General features: G+C 44.7%; 1 protein-coding gene and 1 pseudogene across 1 annotated transcript; both read right to left on the bottom strand.

Moving 5' to 3' along the window:
• Positions 1-6,927: 6,927 nt before the first annotated feature.
• On the bottom strand, positions 6,928-8,323 carry LOC129144438 (KH homology domain-containing protein 1-like; annotated as a pseudogene).
• A 13,346-nt stretch (positions 8,324-21,669) lies between these two features.
• On the bottom strand, positions 21,670-23,924 carry KHDC1L (KH domain containing 1 like). Its single transcript, XM_016955857.4, has 3 exons — positions 23,417-23,924; positions 22,292-22,474; positions 21,670-21,965 (listed from the first exon to the last, which is right to left on the bottom strand). Exons 1-3 carry the CDS (start codon positions 23,526-23,528, stop codon positions 21,874-21,876), a joined length of 387 nt encoding a protein of 128 aa, XP_016811346.1. The 5' UTR covers positions 23,529-23,924; the 3' UTR covers positions 21,670-21,873.
• Between the last annotated feature and the right edge of the window lie 210 nt (positions 23,925-24,134).

Consider the following 24,134-nt stretch of genomic DNA (forward strand, 5'->3'; position numbering starts at 1 on the left):
TTTTTTTTTTTTTTTTTTTGAGACGGAGTCTGGCTTTGCCGCCCAGGCTGGAGTGCAGTGGCGCGATCTCGGCTCACTGCAAGCTCCGCCTCCCAGGTTCACGCCATTCTCCTGCCTCAGCCTCCCCAGTAGCTGGGACTACAGGCGCCCGCCACCACGCCCGGCTAATTTTTTATATTTTTAGTAGAGACGGGGTTTCACTGTGTTAGCTAGGATGGTCTCGATCTCCTGACCTCCTGATCCGCCCGCCTCGGCTTCCCAAAGTGCTGGGATTACAGGCGTGAGCCACCGCGCCCGGCCGTCCCTTCCTCTTTTTTACTCTATACACCACCTTGACTTTAGAAACAAACAGCATCTTATAAAATAAATTATATAAAGTACTTCCATTTCCACAGCATCCACCCCACTAACCAGCACATGACAGTCAGACTCACGACCACCCAGCAGCACAGAAAAGCTGCACTAGAAGTTCATCTGTGACCTCTTAGAAGCTAATTTGGCCAGGCACGGTGGCTCACGCCTGTAATCTCAGCACTTTGGGAGGCGGAGGCGGGTGGATCACGAGGTCAGAAGATCGAGACCATCCTGGCTAACACGGTGAAACCCCGTCTCTACTAAAAATACAAAAAATTAGCCGAGCGAGGTGGCGGACGTCTGTAGTCCCAGCTAGGCGGGAGGCTGAGGCAGGAGAATGGCTTGAACCCCGCGGGGCGGAGCCTGCAGTGAGCCGAGATTGCGCCACTGCACTCCAGCCTGGGCGACAGCGAGACTCCTTCTCAAAAAAGAAAAAAAAAAAAAAAAAAGCTAATTCAAGGGACACCTTCAACCAGCATCCCTTTTGGCTTTTCTTTAATAGTGGACACTGCAATCACTCTTTCTTTCTCTTAAAATTTCTCATCTTTTAGAACGCCACCCCTTTCCAGTTTGTAAGTTATGGAGAAAAAAACCAAAGTATTTTTTTCTAAATTTTCACTCAACAATCGACACAGAAGACTTCTGTGACCTCTGGTCACCAAGACGTTGTATGGGGATTTCTCTCCACTGTCAAAAGACAAAATTACAACACAATTTAGTTTGAAGATCTTAATTGGTTTTTGTTTGCAATTTTAAAATTGTGCAACACCTCCTTCTATACAATTGAATGAACGTTACAGTGAGTCAAGCAGAGGAGGCTGGTTTTATAAACTGACAAGAGCTGAGAAGGTCAGAAACAGTAAACAAAATGCAGATTGGTTTCAGTTAATTTCCTCATAAAAGTTAAAGCAAAGGGAACCTCCTTAGCATGTTGGCTAAAACTGGCCTGTTTGGAAATTTAGTTATTGTCTCTATCTCTCTTGATTTCTTGAAAGGTCAAACAACTTAGTTTTGGCTTGGTGATGTGTAAGTTTAGCATAAGTGATTCAACTGTGGTTTGGTCTGTTGGGCCTGGCAGTAGTAGTTCAATCCAAATCAATGGGCTCCTATAAATTTCCTTTAACACCACCAACAGCCAAACAATCAGTTCTGCAGTGGACACAGCTGAGTGTCTTCTAATTAAATTCAATTCTGGGCTGGGCTTGGTGGCTAACCCCTGTAATCCCAGCACTTTGGGAGGTGGAGGTGGGCAGATCCCTTGAGCTCAGGCATTCGAGACCAGCCTGGACAACATGGTAAAACCCCGTCTCTACTAAAAATACAAAAATTAGCCAGGCATGGTGGCGGGCACCTATAGTCCCAGCTTCTCAGGAGGCTGAGACAGGAGAATCACCTCAGCCCAGGAGGCGGAGGTTGCAGTGAGCTGAGATCATGCCACTGCACTCCAGCCTGGGCTACAGAGCTGGGCCCTGTCCCAAAAAAGAAAAAAAAATCAATTCTGAATTATCTACCTGGAGGTAGCATTAGATCCCACATGTTGATGACTCAGTCCCACAAGACTGCCCTCCACTTCGGATGCCAATCACAAGCCCCAGGTTGTTTTACCTGGGCTTCTGACCAACTAGGGATAAATCGAGATTCCTACAACCCATTCCTAGGATCGGACTCATTTGCTAGAGCAGCTCACAGAACTCAGGGAAACACATTTACTGGTTTATTATAAAGAATATTTCAAAGGATATGGATGAAGACATGCATAGGGCAAGGTTATCAGGGAAGGAGTGCAGAGCTTCTACCTCCTTCCCAGGCATGCCACCCTCCAGGAACCTCCGGGTGTTAAGGTATCCAGGATCTCCACAAACCCAGTCCTTTTATGGTTTTATGGAAGCTTCATTACATAGATGCGATGGATTAAATCATTAGCCATTGGTGATTAGCTCAACTTTCAGCCCCTCTCCCCTTCCCAGAGTTAGAGGTGGGGCTGAAAAGTTCCAACCCTCTATTCACATCTTGACCTTTCCTGTGACCAGTCCCTGTCCTGAAGCTACCCAGGGGCTCCCAGCCACCAGTCGTCTCATTAGCATACTAAAGACACTCATCAATTTGCAGATTCCAAAGGTTTTAGGAGCTGTATGTCAGGAAACAGGACTAAGACCAAATACTGTACATATTTCACACTGCCACAGTCCTACCTCTCTGACTTGGTCATCTTTATAGACTTCTCCAAGCTCCTATTGTTTCTCATTTCTTTTTCTTTTTTTTTAATTTGCTTTTTATTTTTGCCAGGCCCCTCCATCACACAGAAACATTTCATTTTTTAATCTATTTGCTGAGTGAAGGAAAACAATCAATTCAGCCACTTGAGCTGATTTAACTTTTTTTTTTTTTTTTTTTTTTTTTTTTTTTGAGACAGAGTCTCGCTCTGTCACCCAGGCTGGAGTGCAGTGGCATGATCTCAGCTCACTGCAACCTCCGCCTCCCAGGTTCAAGCGATTCTTCTGCCTCAGCCTCCCAAGTAGCTAGGATTACAGGCATGTGCCACCACGCCCAGCTAATTTTTGTATTTTTAGTAGAGACGGGGTTTCACCATGTTGGCCAGGCTAGTCTCGAACTTCTGACCTCATGATCTGCCAGCCTTGGCTTTCTAAAGTGCTAGGATTACAGGTATGAGCCTCAGCGCCTGGCCTGTTTTGCATTTCTTTTTTTTTATTTTTTATTTTTTATTTTTTTAATTGATCATTCTTGGGTGTTTCTCGCAGAGGGGGATTTGGCAGGGTCATAGGACAATAGTGGAGGGAAGGTCAGCAGATAAACAAGTGAACAAAGGTCTCTGGTTTTCCTAGGCAGAGGACCCTGAGGCATTCCACAGTGTTTGTGTCCCTGGGTACTTGAGATTAGGGAGTGGTGATGACTCTTAACGAGCATGCTGCCTTCAAGCATCTGTTTAACAAAGCACATCTTGCACCACCCTTAATCCATTTAACCCTGAGTGGACACAGCACATGTTTCAGAGAGCACCAGGTTGGGGGTAAGGTCATAGATCAACAGCATCCCAAGGCAGAAGAATTTTTCTTAGTACAGAACAAAATGGAGTCTCCTATGTCTACTTCTTTCTACACAGACACAGCAACAATCTGATTTCTCCATCTTTTCCTCACATTTCCCCCTTTTCTATTTGACAAAAGCGCCATCGTCATCATGGCCCATTCTCAATGAGCTGTTGGGTACACCTCTCAGACAGGGTGGCGGCCGGGCAGAGGGGCTCCGCACTTTCCAGAAGGGGCGGCCAGGCAGAGGCGCCCCCCGCCTCCTTCCCAGACGGGGCGGCTCCCGGGTGGAGAGGCTCCTCACTTCTCAGACGGGGCGGCCGGACAGAGGCGCTCCCCACATCTCAGATGATGGGCGGCCGGGCAGAGACGCTCCTCACTTCCTAGACGGGATGGCGGCCGAGAAGAGGCGCTCCTCACTTCGCAGACTGGGCAGCCGGGCAGAGGGGCTCCTCACATCTCAGACGATGGGCGCCCGGGCAGAGACGCTCCTCACTTCCTAGACGGGATGTCTGCTGGGAAGAGACGCTCCTCACTTCCCAGACTGCGCAGCCGGGCAGAGGGGCTCCTCACATCCCAGATGATGGGCGGCCAGGCAGAGATGCTCCTCACCTCCCAGACGGGGTGGCGGCCGGGCAGAGGCTGCAATCTCCGCACTTTGGGAGGCCAAGGCAGGCGGCTGGGAGGTGGAGGTTGTAGCGAGCCGAGATCACGCTACTGCACTCCAGCCTGGGCACCATTGAGCACTGAGTGAACCAGACTCCGTCTGCAGTCCCGGCACCTCGGGAGGCCGAGGCTGGTGGATCACTCGCGGTCAGGAGCTGGAGACCAGCCCGGCCAACACAGCGAAACCCCGTCTCCACCAAAAAAATACGAAAACCAGTCAGTCGTGGCGGCGCGTGCCTGCAATCGCAGGCACTCGGCAGGCTGAGGCAGGAGAATCAGGCAGGGAGGTTGCAGTGAGCGGAGATGGCAGCAGTACAGTCCAGCTTCGGCTCCGCATCAGAGGGAGACCGTGGACAGAGAGGGAGAGGGAGACCGTGGGCAGAGAGGGAGAGGGAGACCGTGGACAGAGACGGAGAGGGAGACGGTGGGGAGAGGGAGAGGGAGACCGTGGGGAGAGGGCGAGGGCGAGGGCGAGGGAGAGGGAGAGGGAGTGGGAGAGGGAGAGGGAGAGGGAGAGCGAGAGCTGCATTTCTTAACTGTAGGTGTTCCCATGGATTCCATCAGCCTCTTCCCTTTACTCCCTCGAGCTCCATGCTCTCCCTAGGTGGTCTCACTTATGATTTCAACTACTAATGCAGAATGATCCCACCCAATCACGTATCTCCAGCCCAGATGTCCCTTCTGAACATCTTCCCTAGGGCCCAAAGTTACCACAAATGCCCCAGATTAAAACAACTTAAGGGCAGGGATATCTTACTCACATTATACCTCTAGCTTCTCACACAGTACTATGTAGCAGGGACTCAATATGTTAATGAACAAAAGTGTTTTGTTCACCCTGGGACTTTTATTTGGCTTTCAACAACTTCCAACCCCTAATTTCAGAGGTTCTGCAGTCAAGAGGAAAGTGCAATCATCAAGACTTACTCACACTGTGTCACAAATTTAATCTGTTACTTTTCCCAAAGGTCTTTACTGTATAATCTGTTACTTTTCCAAAGGGGCCCATGAAGAAATCAATGCCACATAACCAGTAATCATGTCTCTACAAGACTAGGACCTAAAGAGCCCCACTCCCATCCCACTCAGACCTCACATTCTTGGTCTGTATTCCTCCCCATACCCCAAAACAACTGAGTCAGACCCCATAGATGACACCCATGCCTAGACTTTGACCGCTCATCAGAAAGACTGCCTTCTGTCAAACCTCACTGTAGACCCCAAAGAAAAAAGGACTATCTACTCTTCCCCTGTCCTTGTGCCCTGTAACACCATATTTCTGCTCCCCACTTCTCTTTACTCTTTCCTACCAATGCCACACCCATAGCCAGAGCCCAGCCTACACAGTCTTTGGATCCCACGCCTTAGAATAACAACTCAGGCTTAGTGACTGCCAATATTGTGTCAAAAAATGCTTCCCAGTTACCTTCAATTATAATCCTTACCACATTACCACAAGAAACAACCTTCGATAGAAGGACATTTTTATCTAACTGGAAGAACAGAGGTAGGGCTAACTCCAGGCAGAACACAATTTGTTCAATGACATCATCAAAGTTCCAGATTATTTCTGTCTCTGCTGTCCTCTTTTTCAGCTGTATATTATTGGTGGCTCCTCTTATTGTCTACAAGATGACAACAGTGGCAACTAATGCCACACACCTTCTTAATCACATCTAACCAGAGACAGGAGGAGGCAGGAAACCCTCCACTCAAGTGCAGAGTATAAATCCTTTCCTAACACCTGGTTAGGTTAATACAGGTCACATGCTCATTCCTGGACCAGTGAATCACAATGTGTAAGGCCTGATTTGATTATGTCAATCACCATTCCCCTTTTGGAGCTAGGGAGATAGGGTACGCTTTTAAGAAACAATAGTTTTATTAGAAGAAAGATGGTGAAAGAATCCAGGCAAAAGACTGTTGCTCACCTGAGGTAGTCAGTATTATCTCAATTTTATGTGGGAAAACCAATGCACTAAGAAATCAGTGACTTGCTGAAGATCATAAAGCCATCTATTGGTAGAGCTGTTATGTAAGTGCTTGTAATCTCACACCAGTGTTTGAGATATTCACTCCTCCATTATGATACCTAAGCTGTACCCACACAGAAACCTTTGGTGACTGGGATTTAGAGATGAGAATTATAGCCTTAAAATATAAAATATTAATTTCATCATTTGTGGTATGAAACTTGAGAAAATACTCTTTCTGCACGTCTTTTACAAAATAAGTTTTTTCTCTAGTTTATGAGCCATCAATTATTATATTATAGATTTAAAAGTAAACATGATATTCTCCTTGAGAATAGTGTAGTTATATTCTTCCTCGAGCAAATTCATAAGTGTTTTTATACTTTGAATATGATCTTTCTAACTTTTATTTGGTAACTGGCCATGTAAAAACCATGTAATTAGCAAATCTTGTTGGCTTCAAAATAGATTGCAAATTCAACCATTTCCTAACATTTCTACCATTCTACTCTAGTCCAAGTCACCATTGTTGCTCTGTGATAGAGGACTGCAATTGCCTCATTATAAGACATACAGACTGCTAGAGAAAGAAGAAATTTGAACGGGAAGAGTTCAACTGAGGACAGGTTTAGCTTGCCATAATCTTGGCTAGAGAGATCTAAATGTAGATTTGGCATTGGGAGAAAGTTCTGGAATGGATTAATTCACAGCTTGAGGGACTTCAGAATCTCCATCTGGAGCCTTCCTCCCACCTTTCCATTCTCCCCATTTGTCTGCACTTCAAGGTCCAGGAAAACCCTGGGGCTTCTAGGAGGGTCCCTTTTTAGAAATCCTGGTTTTCGCTCAACTCAGAGCAGCCTAACCAGGCTCCAGGCCTGAGAGGAGGAGTTCTTGAAAGCGCCGACTTGTGTGCCTGGCTCCTTCCCTGGGCTGGGCCTCCCCAGACCTCAGCACTTGCCCAAATAATCCCCTTCAGGGCTGGATAAGTTCATCCTAAGGAAAGAGGACAGCACATCGAAGGCTTTGCATCACAGGTAGCTTATTTTATTGGATTGCTTTGCCAATAACACTTCTTACACTCAGGAGACTTCCCTCAGGCACGTGCCTAGAAGGCCTGAGAGGGACAGGTCCTGGCCACAAGTTCAAACTTTCTTCAGTGTCTTTCATGTCTTTCTCACCAAAAGTGAAGCCAAGACTTCTCCTCTCATCCCCACTTCCCAGGGGAGATCAGTCCTTAATTACGAATAGCGTGAACTCAAATAGAATACCTAACGACCAATCACTTGGTAAGGGAAAGGCTGAGGTACGCTAAGACAGACGGTTCCACTTATCCTGGAGGCCAAAGACAGGTCTCTGATGTACGGTGGCACACTAATGGAGGCGACCAGATCATGGTTGGTCAGGGGCTGGCTCCAGACACGCTCCAGCATCTCGAGGCCTGCAGAAGAAGTGCCCAGGGCTGGTGAAGTAGAGCCCATTACTGGGGCCCTTGGCAGGCCTGGACTCCACCAGGGACTTCGCAGGGAGGATGTCACCCCAGCCAGGCCTTCCAACGTAACCCATTTATACCTCCCCACTACCCTCTACTCCCTGAAAATTGGATGCCACAAAAGTGAGCCCTTCCCTTCCCAGTGAACTCTAGGAACCACCTGGATTCCCCAGCCACACAAGGGATCCTTCAAGAATCCAAGGTGCCACACAACTCAGCCAGAACTCCACCATCAAACCCTCCACCACCACAGTTCAGCCAAGGATACCTACCTTGATTGTGACGACAGGAGTCCTGGCTCCCCACATAATAGAACATGTGCAGCAGCCACTGCCTTGCCCTATGTGGTCCAACTACAGTCACATGAGTCTGGCCTGTAGCTGTGAACCAACCTCTCCAGCTGAATAAGGGTGTGGCTGTGCACCTCAATGCAGTGAAGGTATGTGTGACCATGCCCTGTGAGCATAAGAGGCGAGAGGAGGGTCTATCAAGCACCAGCCCTTGGGGAGTGGGGAGGTGGCCTTGGGGGAACCGATGTGTGACTGATGAAGGTAGGAGAGAAGGGAAAAATTGAAAATGGAGAAGACAAGGATGAAGGAGGGGATGTGGGCAAAGGCCACTCACCAAAGATGAGCTCCTCCTGGTCCTCTTCCATGTGGAACACCATTGGAGCGTGAAAGTTTTCAGGCAGGGTCCACCACGGCTTCTTGCTGAGGGCACTTGTTCCCATGGCCATGCTCTGCTCTGACCTGATTCAGAAGAGGGGCAAGTCCAAGCAACTGGTTGGTAAAGGACTTGAAAAAAGTGAGGAAGGGCCTAGGCTCTGTCCTTAAAATAAGTACCCAAAACAACCCGCCCCTTGAATCACCTTAGGGTGGGTGTTCAATCCTGGGAGGTCTTCCCAAGATAATTCATTCCAAGTAATTATCTGCTCTGAGCTTAATCCTTTCATGCCAAACTTAATCATCTGACTAGTGCTTGCTTTTCTGATGCCCCGGAATCAAAAATTTTCTTCACTCTGAATTTTGGAGTGAAGTCACTATTTTGCAATCAGCAGTGTAAGAACTGATTCAGGCAGGGATCATCAAGGGATGCTGAGACAAATGAGGAAGCAGGGCAAGGGTTGAAGGATGGAGGTGCAAGAAGGCTCCAAATGGGCTCCCTAGATTTGCACAGGTGCTGACAGCCACCGAGTGACCACATAGTATATTCCAACAAGACTGGGTTTGTTTGGTGTGCTGCATCAAGGGAGAGCAAACAACACAGGAAAATAAGCGTGTCGTGGGGAGCCAATTATAGGAGTTGTCTAGGGGAGTCTAAGGAGTGTTTAGGGAGTAGGGACCAGTTTTTGAAAATGGGGCAATTTGGTGATTATCCTGGTAACTTTATCTGGGAGGTAGGAGGATTAATGTGGTCTTGATTACAGAGTGTCAAATCTCTCTTGTTTCAAACATAGAGTGGACTTTCTACATCTTGTTGCATGACAATCACTAAGCAATCTTGACTGGTTAAAATATTTTGCAAGAGATGTTTATGTTTGGTAGGGAAGATTCGAACTTGCCTGTCAGCTCCCAGCTGCAAGTTCCTAGGTACTTTTTCACTTATCATCCTCCCCTTTTGACCAAAGACAAACTCAGCCATCAGGACTTTCATCTGTGGGGTTCAGATCTACACCATTGCCAGAATCCACTGATCACAAGTTTATCGGGACAACATTGTCTGCATCTGCATACAGTTGGTCTCTCATGTACATTTTGTTGCAAAATATAATAGTGAAAATATAATGACCACACAGTAGCATTTCAGACTGTACAGGATGCACTAGTCAAATACAATACCAGTAATTACTAGAAAAAAATGACTATTAATACTATTAATAGGCTGCAAAGACAGAGGCCTAGATTTCAAAACCAGGCCATGAAATCATGTCCCAAATCCATCTAAATCTGATCTAGAGAGCCAAGTGGATTTGAGACTTCCAGAAGAGGCCAGAAAACCTCCCCATTTCCAAAGTTCTCCGATATGGAACAATTCAATCACCTATCTACCGCCTATATAAATATTTGCTTTTTATTTTTGCCAGGCCCCTCCATCACACAGAAATATTTCATTTTTAATCTCCTATTTGCTGAGTGAAGGAGAACAATCAATTCAGCCACTTGAGCTGATTTAATTTTTTTTTTTTTTTTTTTTTTCTTGAGACAGAGTCTCACTCTGTTACCCAGGCTGGAGTGCAATGACATGATCTCAGCTAATGGCAACCTCTGCATCCCAAGTTCAAGCGATTCTTCTGCCTCAGCCTCCTGAGTAGCTGGGATTACAGACATGCACCACCATGCCGGGCTAATTTTTGTATTTTTAGTAGAGACGGGGTTTCACCATGTTGGTTAGGCTGGTCTCGAACTCCTGACCTCGTGATCCACCCACTTCGGCCTCCCAAAGTGCTGGGATTACAGGCATGAGCCACTGCGCCTAGCCTGATTTAACTTTTGGGAGAAGGTCATACACTAATGGTAAATTTAGATTTTGTGCTGGCATAGAATACTTGAAAAATTCTACTTTATATTTTTAAACCTGAATCATTAACAAGAAGCATTAACATTATAAAAAGGAGACTCCAAAATATCTGTACAAAGCATGAATAGTTCCCTAAAACAGCTCAAATAATCACAAACACACCCTACTCAAGTAAGAGAAGGAGAGTTGTCATGAGAGTTAAGGAGGCCACTAACAAATACCCACGAACTTTACCCCATAAAGTACATTATGAATGTCACTAATTAATAATTGAAAAAGGTTAGTTTTTTGTTTTGTTTTGTTTTGTTTTTTAGACAGAGTCTCACTCTGTCGCCCAGGCTGGAGTGCAGTGGCACTATCTTGGCTCACTGCAACCTCGGCTTCCCAGGTTCAAGCAATTCTCCTGCCTCAGCCTCCCAAGTAGCTGGGATTACAGGCGCCCACCACCGTGCCTGGCTAATTTTTGTATTTTTAGTAGAGACGGGTTTCACCATCTTGGCCAAGCTGGTCTTGAACTCCTGACCTTGTGATCCACCCGCCTCGGCCTCCCAAAGTGCTGGGATTACAGGCGTAAGCCACTGCACCCAGCTGGTTAATTTTCTTTTTTAAAATCAATGTGTTAATAGTTATATATCACTGTATAATAAACAAGAGGGTTTTTTAACTTTAGAAGTACATGTCATTTGCCAGGTGCGGTATCTCATACCTGTAATCCCAACACTTTGAGAGACCAAGGTGGGTGGATCACTTGAGGTCAGGAGTTCAAGACCAGCCTGACCAACATGGAAAAACCCCATCTCCACTAAAAATACAAAAATTAGATGGGCACGTGGTGCATGTCTGTAATCCCAGCCATTCCAGAGGCTGAGGCAGGAGAATTGCTTGAACCCACGAGGCAGAGGTTGCAGCGAGCAGAGATCATGCCACTGCACTCCAGCGTGGGTGACAGAGTGAGACTTCATCTAAAAAAAAGAAGTACACATTTTATTACAATTAACCTAGGAAAACCCAACTTTGATTTTGACTTCTCAGTTTTTTATGTTATTCTTAGTTTGGTAACCAAAAGAAAACTCATAGTATGTTTGAGTACTCAAAGTTTAGAGGATGTCAAGCAAAACTGAATATTCCTTTAATTTTTCCTTTAATAAAATTCAAAGTGCAAATATTTTTATTAACAGTGGTCACTGCAATAAATTCAGTAAAAGACATCTTAATAGTTTGAACATTTTGGACTTTGGGCCTGAATTTCATCTAATTACTTATTTATTTTATTTTTATTTATTTATTAATTTCTTTTTTAATTTTTTGGAGACAGAGTCGCTCTGTCGCCCAAGTTGGAGTGCAAGATCTCGGCTCATGGTACCCTCAACTGCCTGGGCTCAAGTAATTCTTGCACCTCAGCCTTCCAAGTAGCTGGGACTACAGGTGCGCATACTTGGCTACTTTTTGTATTTTTTCTTTTCTTCTTTTTTTTTGGTAGGGGGGATGGAGTTTCACTCTTGTGGCTCAGGCTGGAGTGCAATGTCCTGATCTTGGCTCACTGCAACCTCCACCTCCCAGGTTCAAGCGATTCCCCTGCCTCAGCCTCCGAGTAGCTGGGATTACAGGATCACGCCACCATGCCCAGCTAATTTTTGTATTTTTAGTAGAGACGAGGTTTCGCCATGTTGGCCAGGCTGGTCTTGAACTCCTGACCTCAGGTGATCCACCTGTTTCAGCCTCCCAAAGTGCTGGGATTACAGGCGTGAGCCACCGTGCCTGGCCAATTTTTGTATTTTTAGTAAAGATGGGGGTTTACCATGTTGGCCAGGCTGGTCTTGAACTCCTGACATCACATGATGCACCCGCCTGGGACTCCCAAAGTGTTGGAATTACATACACCAGCCAACGCACCTGGCCTGGGCCTGAATTTTTGAAAAAAGAATTAAGAAAATAGGTTTTAGACTAGAGTACTAGCAGTTGAAATGCATGAATTTGGGATTTATTTTGAAGACAGAGCCATCAGGATTTTTTATTTTAAGATTTTGGGCAAGTGTCAAAAAAAATTTTTTTTGGTGGGTTTTTTTTTGTTGGTTTTTTTTGAGATGCAGTTTTGCTCTTGTTGCCCAGGCTCAAGTGCAATGGTGTGATCTCAGCTCACCACAACCTCTGCCTCCTGGGTTCAAGCAATTCTGCCTCAGCCTCCTGAGTAGCTGAGATTACAGGTGTGTGCCACCAAGCCCAGCTAATTTTGTATTTTCTGTAGAGACAGGGTTTCATCATGTTGGCCAGGCTGGTCTCAAACTCCCGACCTCAGGTGATCCGCCCGCCTTAGCCTCCCAAAGTGCTGGGATTACAGGCGTGAGCCACGGTGCCTGGCCTCAAAAAAAAGTTTTTAAAAATCAAATTCTAGCCAGGCAAGATGGTTCACACCTGTAATCCCAGCACTTAGGAAGGCCAAGGCAGTTGACCTCCTTAAGCTGAGTTTGAGACCACCCTGGGTAGCATGGCAAAACCTCATCTCTACCAAAAATACAAAAAGTAGCTGGGCATGATGGCCCACGCCTATAGTCCCACCTATTCTGGAGGCTGAGGTGAGAATCGCTTGAACCCAGGAAGCAAAGGTTGCAGTGAGCTGAGATCGCACTACTGCGGGCCAGCCTGGGTGACGAAGTAACACCCTGTCTAAAAAAACAAAAAGCTAAAAACAAAAACAAATCAGATTCCAGACTGAGTACCCCTCCAGTGTCTTTCCACCTCTTCCTCCTGCAGCTATGGCAGCAGCAACAGCAGTTCCCCCAACCTGAGGCTGCTTCCTGAGTAATACCCATAGGCCCTTCAGCTGAGAGAGGAGCTCTCTGCCTCAAAGAAGTGTTTGTAGTCAGGGAGAGCAGTGCAGCCAGCTAGGACCAACTGGTGGCCCTGGAAAAACACTCACACCACACACTCCTTTCCTGTTGCAGGCCGTTCCCCCAAGAGTGGAGAGAAACGTGAAAGCCTCAAATGAGTCTATGCAGGGACAGCAGTAGAGACCCAGACCTGGCACCAAGTCCTGATCCTCCCTCCAGGTAAGGCAGCAAGACTGGCTATATTGGGTTTTGCTAGTGGGAGACAGACCACCTGAGGAGGGAGCCTGGGTGGACTATTGTGAGAAATATGAGACCACATGTGCATCTCCTGGAAAATCATTTTGCACAGTCCTGAGATTGAGAGCTCCGAGCATCCCCCTTCTGGTTCCCTCTTTCCTTCCCCTCTCTCCTCTGTCTTCTACTTTAATCTGATGTTCCACTTCGCGGTCTCTCTCTCTCTCTCATCTTCCCTTATACCCCCTCCTTCCTCTCTCCTTCTTCCTGATTTTCTTTTTCCTCCTAGAGAGAATTGTCTTTTCTTAGAGGAAAGAAGTGGGGTGAAATAAACAGATTTTCTTCTGTCCAGGGGGAAAATGAGACAGAATATACGCTCTGAGACTGAGCATGGTGGCTCATGCCTGTAATCCCAGCACTTTGTGAGGCCGAGCTGGGTGGATCCCCTGAGGTCAGGAGTTCAAGACCAGCCTGGCCAACATGGTGAAACACTGTCTCTACTAAAAATACAAAAAAGTTGCCAGGAGTGGTGGCACACGCCTATAATCTCAGCTACTCTGGAGGCTGAGGCAGGAGAATTGCTGGGACCTAGGAGGCGGAGGTTGCAGTGACCTGAGATCATGCCACTCCAGCCTGGGCTTGTTGTCCATGCACTCCAGCCTGGGCAACAAAGTGAGTCTCAAAAAAAAAAAGAATATATATATATATATACACACACACACACATACACACACATATATATACACACACATATATATAATATAAATGTATGTATATTATATATTATATATGTATATATTATATATGTATATATTATATATGTATATATGTATATATTATATATGTATATATTATATATTATATATGTATATATGTATATATTATATGTATATATTATATATGTATATATTATATATGTATATATTATATATGTATACGTGTGTGTGCATGTGTATGTGTACACTCTGAGAAAATTAGAGTACAGAAGGCAATTAAACTGAAAAGAGAGAGTTAACAAGATAGCCCAGTCCCTTGGTCAGTGAGGGGAAGCATCAAGTGTGACTTAATCTCCTTCTTGCAAGAAGTTACATCTCCAACTTGATTCTTTCAAATGCACAAATATTAACCAACAATCCAATCCTCTTTCAACTGCTTAATTACTGTTGCTTTTGAGTGCTAATCATCTGACTTTTCCTGTTTCCATCTGTCCTGTGGAGCTATTTGGTATTACACATCAGTGTTAGTGTCTGAACTTTGAAGGGTTTTTTGAAGAAAAAAAATTATAAATAAATTATTAATTTCCTGAAGTTTCCTTGTATGACTTTATGTTGGGAGGCAAAAAAAAAAAAGTTAAGTTTCAAAACATTTATTCATAAGTGACACCAGTATTGTCAGGGTGCTTGGATTTCTACTAAGAAAGCTAATCTTCTAGGTAGCTTTGTGTACATGTTGATAATCACATTCTCAAATATTACCTTTTTGGTAAAATTAAGCAACCATTTAACTTCTGTGCTAAAGCGTTAAGGAAAAATCAGATTCATCGACTTGCATTAAGGAAAAATCAGATTCACCAACTTGGTAGCTCTCACCTGCAATTCCAGTTACTCAGGAGGCTGAGGCAGAGAATTGCTTGAACCCAGAAGGCAGAGGTAGCAGGTGGCTGAGTTCGCACCATTGTACTCCAGCCTGGGCGACAGAGTAAGACTCCATCTCAAAAAAAATAAATAAATAAATAACCAATGCCGGCGAGATTGCAGAAAAAAACAGAACACTTATACACTGTTTTATACACTGTTGGTGGGAGCGTAAATTAGTTCAACCGTTGGGAAAGCAGTATGGTGATTCCTCAAACAGCTAAAAGCAGAAGTACCATTTGATCCAGCAAGCCCATTACTGGGTATCTATCCAGAAGAATATAAATCATTCTACCGTAAAAATATATGCACATGAATGTTCATTACAGCTCTATTCATGATAGCAAAGACATAGAATCAACCTAAATGCCCATCAATGACAGACTGGATAAAGAAAATTTAGTACATATACACCACAGAATACTATGCAGCCATAAAAAAGAACAAGATAATATCTTTTGCAGGAACATGGATGGGGCTGAAGGCCATTATCCTTAGCAAACTAACACAGGAAGAGAAAACCAAATATTGTATGTTCTCACTTACCAGTGGGAGCCAAATGATAAGAACTCATGAATACAAAGAAGTAAACAACAGACATTAAGTTCTACTTGAGGGTGGAGGGTAAGAAAAGGGAAAGAAGCAGGAAAGATAAATAGTGGGTAATGGGCTTAACACCTGGGTAATGAAATAATCTGTACAACAAACTCCCATGACACAAGCTTACCTATGTAACAAACCTTCACATGTGTCCCAAAATCTAAAATACAAGTTTTACAAAAATTATCTTTGAAAAATAACAAACCACTTATATAGTCAGCAGGGGTGGAGGAGAAGGCAGCCAGCTAGGACCAGCTGGTGGCCCTGGAAAAATTATTCATGCACAATTATGGAAATAATATTATCCTAAGTACCACATAGGGCAACAAACGCAGAGTCAGAGATGGTGTGCAGTGAGTTGTCTAATACTAGTTATGCACAATCTTGGTTACCTCATATTTTAGAGTAATAAAAAAGGCAAGGTTTTCAAGTGTAACACATGGAGTAAGTAATCATCTTTATTTCGTATATTCATGGGAAGGGGCACACACACAGCAAAGAGAGGAGTCCTGATACTCTTAGCTTTGCCTGTCCATGCTGGATGTGGACTCACAGCAAGATGGGCACATCTGAAACCAAAAGTGTCAATAATTTTCTGATGGTAGAGGGTTTTTTTGGTTTTGTTTTTCTTCTTTTATTTTGAGTTTAGAGACAGGGTCTTGACCTATTGCCCAGGCCAGAGTAGTGACGCAATCATAGCTCACTGATGTCTCAAACTCCTGTACTCAAGTGATCCTCCTGCCTCAGCCTCCCAAAGCACCAGGATTACAGGCATGAGGCACTGCACCCAGCCTCATTGTAGAGTATTTATTTATTTATTTATTTATTTATTTATTTGAGACAGGGTCTCATTCTGTCGCCCAGGCTGGAGTGCAGTGGCGCGATCTCAGCTCACTGCAACCTGCACCTCCCAGGTTCAAGTGATTCTCCTGTCTCAGCCTCCTGAGTAGCTGGGACTACAGGCACGCACCACCACACCCAGCTAACTTTTGTATTTTTAGTAGATACTGGATCCACCATGTTGTCTATGCTGGTCTCGAACTCCTGGCCTCAAGTGATCCACAGCTTCTCAAAGTGCTGAGATTACAGGCGTGAGCCACCGTGCCTGGTAATACAGCATTTAAAAAGCAGGACTATGCTAACAAATACGCACTCAAATGAAATATAGTTTCTATTGCATCCTACATGAGTTTCTCAAGATTCCTTATACTTGAACAAATAGATATTCTATGAGAATTTGGCAGCTTCAAATGTGTGGGTTTCATTTAGCATGGCTTCTCAAGTTCCCAGGTCATAAATCCATTTCTAATTCAGTGGCTCTATCACTCTGTCAATCTCTGGCTCACAGTTGCAGTTTTTCAACTCCCAGATGATGTCAAAACATAGAAAAATAGAATCCTGTTTAGTGCTGATGGACATTAACTTCTAACATCAATTTAACTCCAGGTGATTAGTTTAGACTAATCGTGATAATCTCATTCCCCTTGCCAGTGATTGCTTTAGGAAATGGCACATGTCCCAATTTTGAAATGAAGTAAAACCTAAAGGAGGCTTCCAGCAGAGGTTGTCTCATTTCTGAAAAGAGACACAAAAAAGGACTCATATCTTCTTTCTTTCTCCTGGTGTTTATGACGGGATATGATTTTGGAAATGGCTACAGGTATTTTGCTACCAACCCGAAGAGGAAGCCAACACAAGGTGCAAGGGAGCCCTTGGCATAATATGCCTGGAATGTCTGCTATTGGCACTAATACAGTGCTTTGTTAGCATCCAACTGGACCAGTGTTTCCTATTATTTGCTGTTCAAAGCATGCTACATGATTCTGGTCCCTTTTACATACTTCTCTCATTTTGATTGATTGAGCTCAGCAATGTTCCCCTTTCCAAGGAGGGAGAATGAACTGCAGGTAACAAGTGTTTTATCACATAAAACCTCAAGAGTGAAAAGCACAAAGTATGTCTTGATTATTTTCATTAATAAGCACTTTCCAAGTCATATTAAGCATCAAAGAATTTATAATCAAAATGTATATGCAGTAATTCAGGCCCTATTGAGTACCAAAAAACTAATACTATAGAAAAATCCTTACCACTTCATCTTGTAGCCAAAAATATATAAATAAATAAACAGAGAAAAAAGAAAAATACTATTTCTACATTAAATGTCAACGCCCTTCATTTGGAATTCTCTTACTGTGTATCTTGCTGAAGAGAAATCCTATTAATACAACTAGTATGAGAAAGTCTGCAGTGATATTTCTATCAAACCTGAAGAAATACACTGGGACAAGTCCAATAAATGTAACAAAAGTCAAACATTTATTCTAAAGGACATTAGACTTAATGTTGAATCAGGGAACCTTTAGGTGGAGAAAAATATTATCGATAATATAGAAAGCCAATCATTGGCCTGCTAACCTAAACATGTATCAGAAAAAAATTTACATCTAACCCATAGAAAGTTTCAGTCCCATCTTAATTTTTAAGTGCCACTGAATGTACACTGGAAAATAACATAAGCAATGAGAAATGTTTCAATGTCTTTTCATCTTATTTTGGTCATGAGAAAACTCACATTGTAATGAATTGCAACTATACTAAAGTCATAGATTCAGCTATTTTGCCCTCAAGGAAGTACACAATTCAATGAAAATAATAATGTAAAGTAAATCATATCCTTTAAAAATTTTTTTTTTTTAGACAGGGTCTGCTTCACTCATCCAGGCTGGAGGGCAGTGGTACCATCACAGCTTACTGTAACCTCAACCTCTCAGGCTCATTTTATCCTCACGTCTCAGCCTCCTTAGTAGCTGGGACTACTACAGTCATGCCCCACCATGCTCAGCTAGTTTTTTTGTAGTTTTTGTAGAGGTGGGGTTTCTCATGTTGCCCTGGCTGGTCTTGACCTCCTGAGGTCAAGCAATCATCCCACCAGAGCCTCCCAAAGTCCTGGGCTTACATGCGTGAGCCACCCAGCCCCGCCTAAATCATATCCTTAAGTAATGAATTTGTTGGAAAGGTTTTTACAAGTATCACAACATATTCAAAGTAAATTAGCTCTTCCTGGTGATTTAGAGCAATTGTCAGGCAAACTTTTTCTATAAAGGCCAGAGAGTAAATATTTTATGTTTTATGTCATGCAGTCTCTGTCAAAACTACTCACTCAGCAATTGCAGTGCAAAACTGGTCAGAAGCAATACATAAATAAATGATAGGTACCGGTCTATCTCAAAAAACTCTATTTATAAGCACACATTGAATTTTATATAATTTAATGCATAATCAAATATTAACCTTCTTTTAATTTTTTAAACCATGTAAGCCATGTGATCCATGATTCCTAAACCACAAGCTGTACAAAAAGTAGACAAAAAAACGGGTTAGTCCTACCATGTACCAAGTAGTACAAAACTTCAATAAATACAAGGCTGTGTTTTATTGATGCATGAACAGAAAGGCAAATTAATGAAATAGAATAGAAAACCAAAAAAACCCCACATATATGCATAGAAATTTAATATTTGATAAAGGAGACAATTCAGATTAGTGTGGAAAAGGTGGATTACTCATTCAATGATTGAGTAATCATTGGGATAAACAGATTCACCTATTAAAAATCCAATTGAGACCAGGCTCAGTGGTTCACACATGTAATCCCAACACTTTGGGAGGCTGAGGCACAAGGATCACTTGAGCCCAGGAGATTGAGATCAGCCTGGGCAAGATGGTGAAATCTTTTCTCTACAAAAATGAAATAAATTAAAAAATTAGACAGGGAAGTTACGTGCACCTGTAGTCCCAGCTACTTGGGAGGCTGAGGTGGGAAAATAACTTGAGCCCAGAAGTTTGAGGCTGCTGTGAGCTATGATCACACCACTGCACTCCAGCCTGGGTGACAGAGTGAGACCCTGTCTCCAAAAAATAAAACAGTAAGAATAGATGTAAAAGTATATATGTATAAAATATTAAAAATCTATTTGAACAAGACCTAACAACCAAAATCAAAACACATCTCAGGAATATCAAATATTTAAATGTTAAAAAACAAGCCCAAACCATACCAGAGGAAACCACTACCAAATATTTTATAGTCATGGAATGAGGAGGGCATTTCTAAGCATGAAACAAAATCCAGAGACAATAAATATAAAAAGATTCATGAGTTCATCTCATAGATATTAAAAATATCTACATGGCAAATTCCACCAAAACAATGTAAAAAACAAAGGACACACTGGAAAGAAGTATTTGTGGCTCATTTTACAAGCAAAGCACTAATTTTCATAATATATCAAGAGGTACTACAAGTCAATAACAACCTAATGGACAACAGCCTAAATAGACAGGTCACAGAAAGTGCAATATAAACTGTCTTTATACATATGAATGAAAAGGTATCAGGAAAGACATAGGAGAATCCAATAAGGAGATATTCGGTGCCACTTGGAATAAGATACATGCAATTTTAAACATCACTAAGAAACATTTTTCATCTATCAGACTGACAATTTAAAATATATGGGTTTTGTTTTTGTTTTGAGACAGATTTGCTCTTGTCATCCAGGCTGGAGTGCAGTGGTGCAATCTCGGCTCCCTGCAACCTCTGCCTCCCGGGTTCAAGCGATTCTCCTGCTTCAGCCTCCCAGGTAGCTGGGATTACAGGTGCCCACCACCATGCCTGGCTAATTTTTGTGTTTTTAGTAGAGACAGGGTTTGACTATGTTGGCCAGGCTGGTCTCAAAACACTTGACCTAGGTGATCCACCCACCTTGGCCTCACAAAGTGCTGGAATTACTGGCATGAGCCACCATGCCCAGCCATTCTTATGCCTAGTATTGTAGAATGTGCTTGACTCCTTTACAGGATTGTTTGTTTTGTTTGAGACAGGGTCTCCCTGTCACCCAGGCTGGAGTGCAGTGGCGCGAGCTCCACTCACTGCAACCTCCGCCTCCCCTGCTCAAGCGATCCTCCCACCCCAAACCCCTCTCCCAGCAGCTGGGATGACAGTTGCCCACCACGAAACCTGGCTAATTTTTTTATATTTTTGGGAGAAACAGGGTTTCACCAAGTTGTCCAGGCTGGTCTCAAACTCCTGAGCCCCCCTTGGCCTCCCAAAGTGCTGGAATTACAAGGATGAGCCACAGTGCCCAGCCACTACAATTTGATTTCTTTCAACATTTTCTCTACTTGTTTTTCCACTCTGAATATGACCTTTCTAACTTATGTGTTTTTTTGTTGTCTTTTTTTTTTTTTTGAGACATAGCTTTACTCTTGTTACCCCAGCAGGAGTACAATGGCATGATCTCGGCTCAACACAACCTCCGCCACCCGGGTTCAAGGGATTCTCCTGCCTCAGCCTCCTGAGTAGCTGGGATTACAGGCATATGCGCCACCATGCCCGGCTACTTTTGTGTGTTTAGTAGAGATTGGGTTTCTCCATGTTGGTCAGTCTGGTCTCAAATTCCCAACCTCAGGTGATCCGCCCACCTCAGCCTCCCAAACTCGTGGGATTACAGGTGTGAGCCACTGCGCCTGGCCGACCTTTCTAACTTGTATTTGGTAACTGGCCTTGGAAAAGCCATGTAATTAGCAAATCTTGCTGGCTTCAAAATAGGTCCCAAATTTAACCATTTCCTAACACATCTACCATTCCACTCTGGTCCAAGTCACCATCGTCACTCTCCTAGAGTACTGCAATGGCCTCATTATAGATACAAAATGCTGGAGAAAAGGCAAATTTGAAGAGGAAGAGTTCAACTGAGGACAGGTTTAGCTTGCAATAATCTTGGCTACAGAAACATGTAGATTCCGCAATCGGAGAAAGTTCTTCAATGGAGATCCAGGAAGCCTTCCTAGTCAATTTAATTCATGGCTTGAGGGACTTCAGAATCCTTTGCTCCCTGAAAACCACCCCCTCCACGCTCACCCCCACCCACAAACTTGGGCAATCAGGGACAAGGCTGGCTACCTCATATTCACCAGATTCCCTGGCTGCCTACTTCACCAGGCAGTTGGGGTGGGAACACTTTCCATCTCTATCTGGAGCCTTCCTCTCACCTTTCCATTCTCCCCATTTGTCTGCACTTCAAGGTCCAGGAAAACCCTGGGGCTCCTAGGAGGGTCCCTTTTCAGAAGCCCCCATTTTCACTCAACTCAGAGCAGCCTAACCAGGCTCCAGGCCTGAGAGGAGCAGTTCCTGAAAGCACCGACTTTTGTGCCTGGCTCCTTCCCTGGGCTGGGCCTCCCCAGACCTTAGCACTTGCCCAGAGAATCCCCTTCAGGGCTGAATAATTTCATCCTAAGGAAAGAGGACAGCACATCGAAGGCTTTGCATCATAGGTAGCTTATTTTATTGGATTGCTTTGCCAATAACACTTCTTACACTCAGGAGACTTCCCTCAGACACACGCCTAGAAGGCCTGAGAGGGGCAGGTCTGGCCACAAATTCAAACTTTCTTCAGTGTTTTTCATGTCTTTCTCACCAAAAGCGAAGCCAAGACTTCTCCTCTCATCCCCTCTTCCCAGGGGAGATCAGTCTCCGGTGTTCGGTGGCAGGCTAACGGAGGTGACCAGGTCATCATTGGTCAGGGGCTGGCTTCGGACACGCTCTAGCATCTTCAGACCTGCAAAAGAATTGCCTGGAGCTGAAGAACCAGAGTCCCATTACTGGGGCCCTTAGTAGGCCCAGACTCCACCAGGAAGGTTCCAGAGAGGATGTCACCCCAGCCCAGGTTTTCCAAGGTAACCCATTTACTCCTCCCTGCTACCCTCTCCTCCCTGAGCAATCGCATGCCACAAAAATGAGCCCTTCCCTTCCCAATGGACTCTGGGAAGCACCTGGATTCCCCAGCCACACAGGGGATTCTTCACGAATCCAAGATGCCACACAACACAGCTAGAACTCCACCATCAAGCCCTCCACCTCCACAGTTCGGCCAAGGATACCTACCTTGAGCGTGACACTTGGAGTCCTGGCTCCCCACGCAATGGAACATGAGCAGCAGCCACTGCTTTGCCATTGGTGGTCCGACTACAGTCACACGTGTCTGGCCTGTAGCTGTGAAACACCTCTCCAGCTGAATAAGGGTGTGGCTGTGCAGCTCAATGCAGCGAAGGTATGTGTCATCAAGTCCTGTAAGCACAAGAAGTGAGAAGAGAAACTGTCAGCCACCAGTCCTTGGGGAGTGAGGAGGTGGCCTTGAGGGTAGGGATGTGTGACTCATGAAGGTGGGAGGAGAGGGGAAGATTGAAAATCGAGAAGGGGATGAAGGAGGCCGGCCTAGCGCAGTGACTCATGCCTGTAATCCCAGCAATTTGGGAGGCCGAGGCAGGTAGATCAGCTGAGGTCAGGAGTTCCACACACGCCTGGCTAACATGGTGAAACCCCGTCTCTACTAAAAATACGAAAAATTAGCCGGGCGTGGTGGCAGGCGCCTGTAGTCCCAGCTCCTCGGGAGGCTGCAGCAGGAGAATGGTGTGAACCCGGGAGGCGGAGCTTGCAGTGAGCCGAGATCGCGCCACTGCACTCCAGCCTGGGCGACAGAGATTCCATATCAAAAAAAAAAAAAAAAACACGAGGCCGGGCGCAGTGGCTCACACTTGTATTCCCAGCAGTTTGGGAGGCCGAGGCCGGCAGATCACGAGGTCAGGAAATCGAGACCATCCTGGCTAACACGGTGAAACCCCATCTCTACTAAAAATACAAAAAATTAGCCGGGCGTGATGGCGGGCGCCTGTAGTCCCAGCTGTTCTGGAGGCTGAGGTGAGAGAATGGCGTGAACCCGGGAGGCAGAGCTTGCAGTGAGCCGAGATCGCGCCACTGCACTCCAGCCTGGGCGGCAGAGCAAGACTCCGTCTCGAGTCTCAAAAAAAAAAAAAAAAAAAAAGTACAAAAACTAGTTAGGCGTGGTGGCAGGCGCCTGTAATCCCAGGTACTCTGCAGGCTGAAGCAGGAGAATCACTTGAACCCAAAAGGCAGACGTTGCAGTGAGCCAAGATCACGAGCAAGAATCTGTCTCAAAAAAATAAAAATAAAAAACAGATGAAGGAGGGGACGTGGGCAAAGGCCACTCACCGAAGATGAGCTCCTCCTGGTCCTCCTCCATGTGGAACACCATTGGAGGATGAAAGTTTTCGGGCAGGGTCCACCACGGCTCCTTGCTGAGAGCACTCGTTCCCACGGCCATGCTCTGCTCCGACCTGATTTAGAATAGGGGAAAGTCTAACAAACTGGTTGGCAAAAGACTTGGAAAAGCGAGGAAGGGCCTAGGCTCTGTCCTTAATAAGGGTTGTTGGAATCCAAACAACCCGCCCCTTGATCCACCTTAGGGTGGATGTCCAGTCCCCGGAGGTCTTCCCAAGATAATTCATTCCAAGTAATTATCTGCTCTGAGCTTAATTCTTTCAAGTCAAACTTAATCATCTGATAAGTGCTTGGCTTTCTGATGTCCTGGAATCAGAAATTTTTCTTCACTCTAAATTCAAAGAATTTTGGAGCAGGGGGTTGAGGGTATGGAGGTGCAGGAAGGCTCCAAATGGGCTCCCTAGATTTGCACAGGTGTCGGCAGCCACCCAGTGACCACACAGTGTATTCCAACACGACTTGGTTTATTTGGTGTGTTGCGTCAAGGGAGAGCAAACAATACAGGAAAATAAACTTGATAGGATAGTGTCATAGGGAGCCCATTGTAGGAGTTGACTAGGGCAGTCCAAGGCGTGTTTAAGGAGTAGGAGCCAGTTCTCTAAAATGGTGCAATTTGATGATTATTCTGGTAAATTTATCCAGGAAGTTG

Source organism: Pan troglodytes, chromosome 5, assembly GCF_028858775.2.
Source record: "Pan troglodytes isolate AG18354 chromosome 5, NHGRI_mPanTro3-v2.0_pri, whole genome shotgun sequence".
Classification (NCBI taxonomy): domain Eukaryota; kingdom Metazoa; phylum Chordata; class Mammalia; order Primates; family Hominidae; genus Pan; species Pan troglodytes.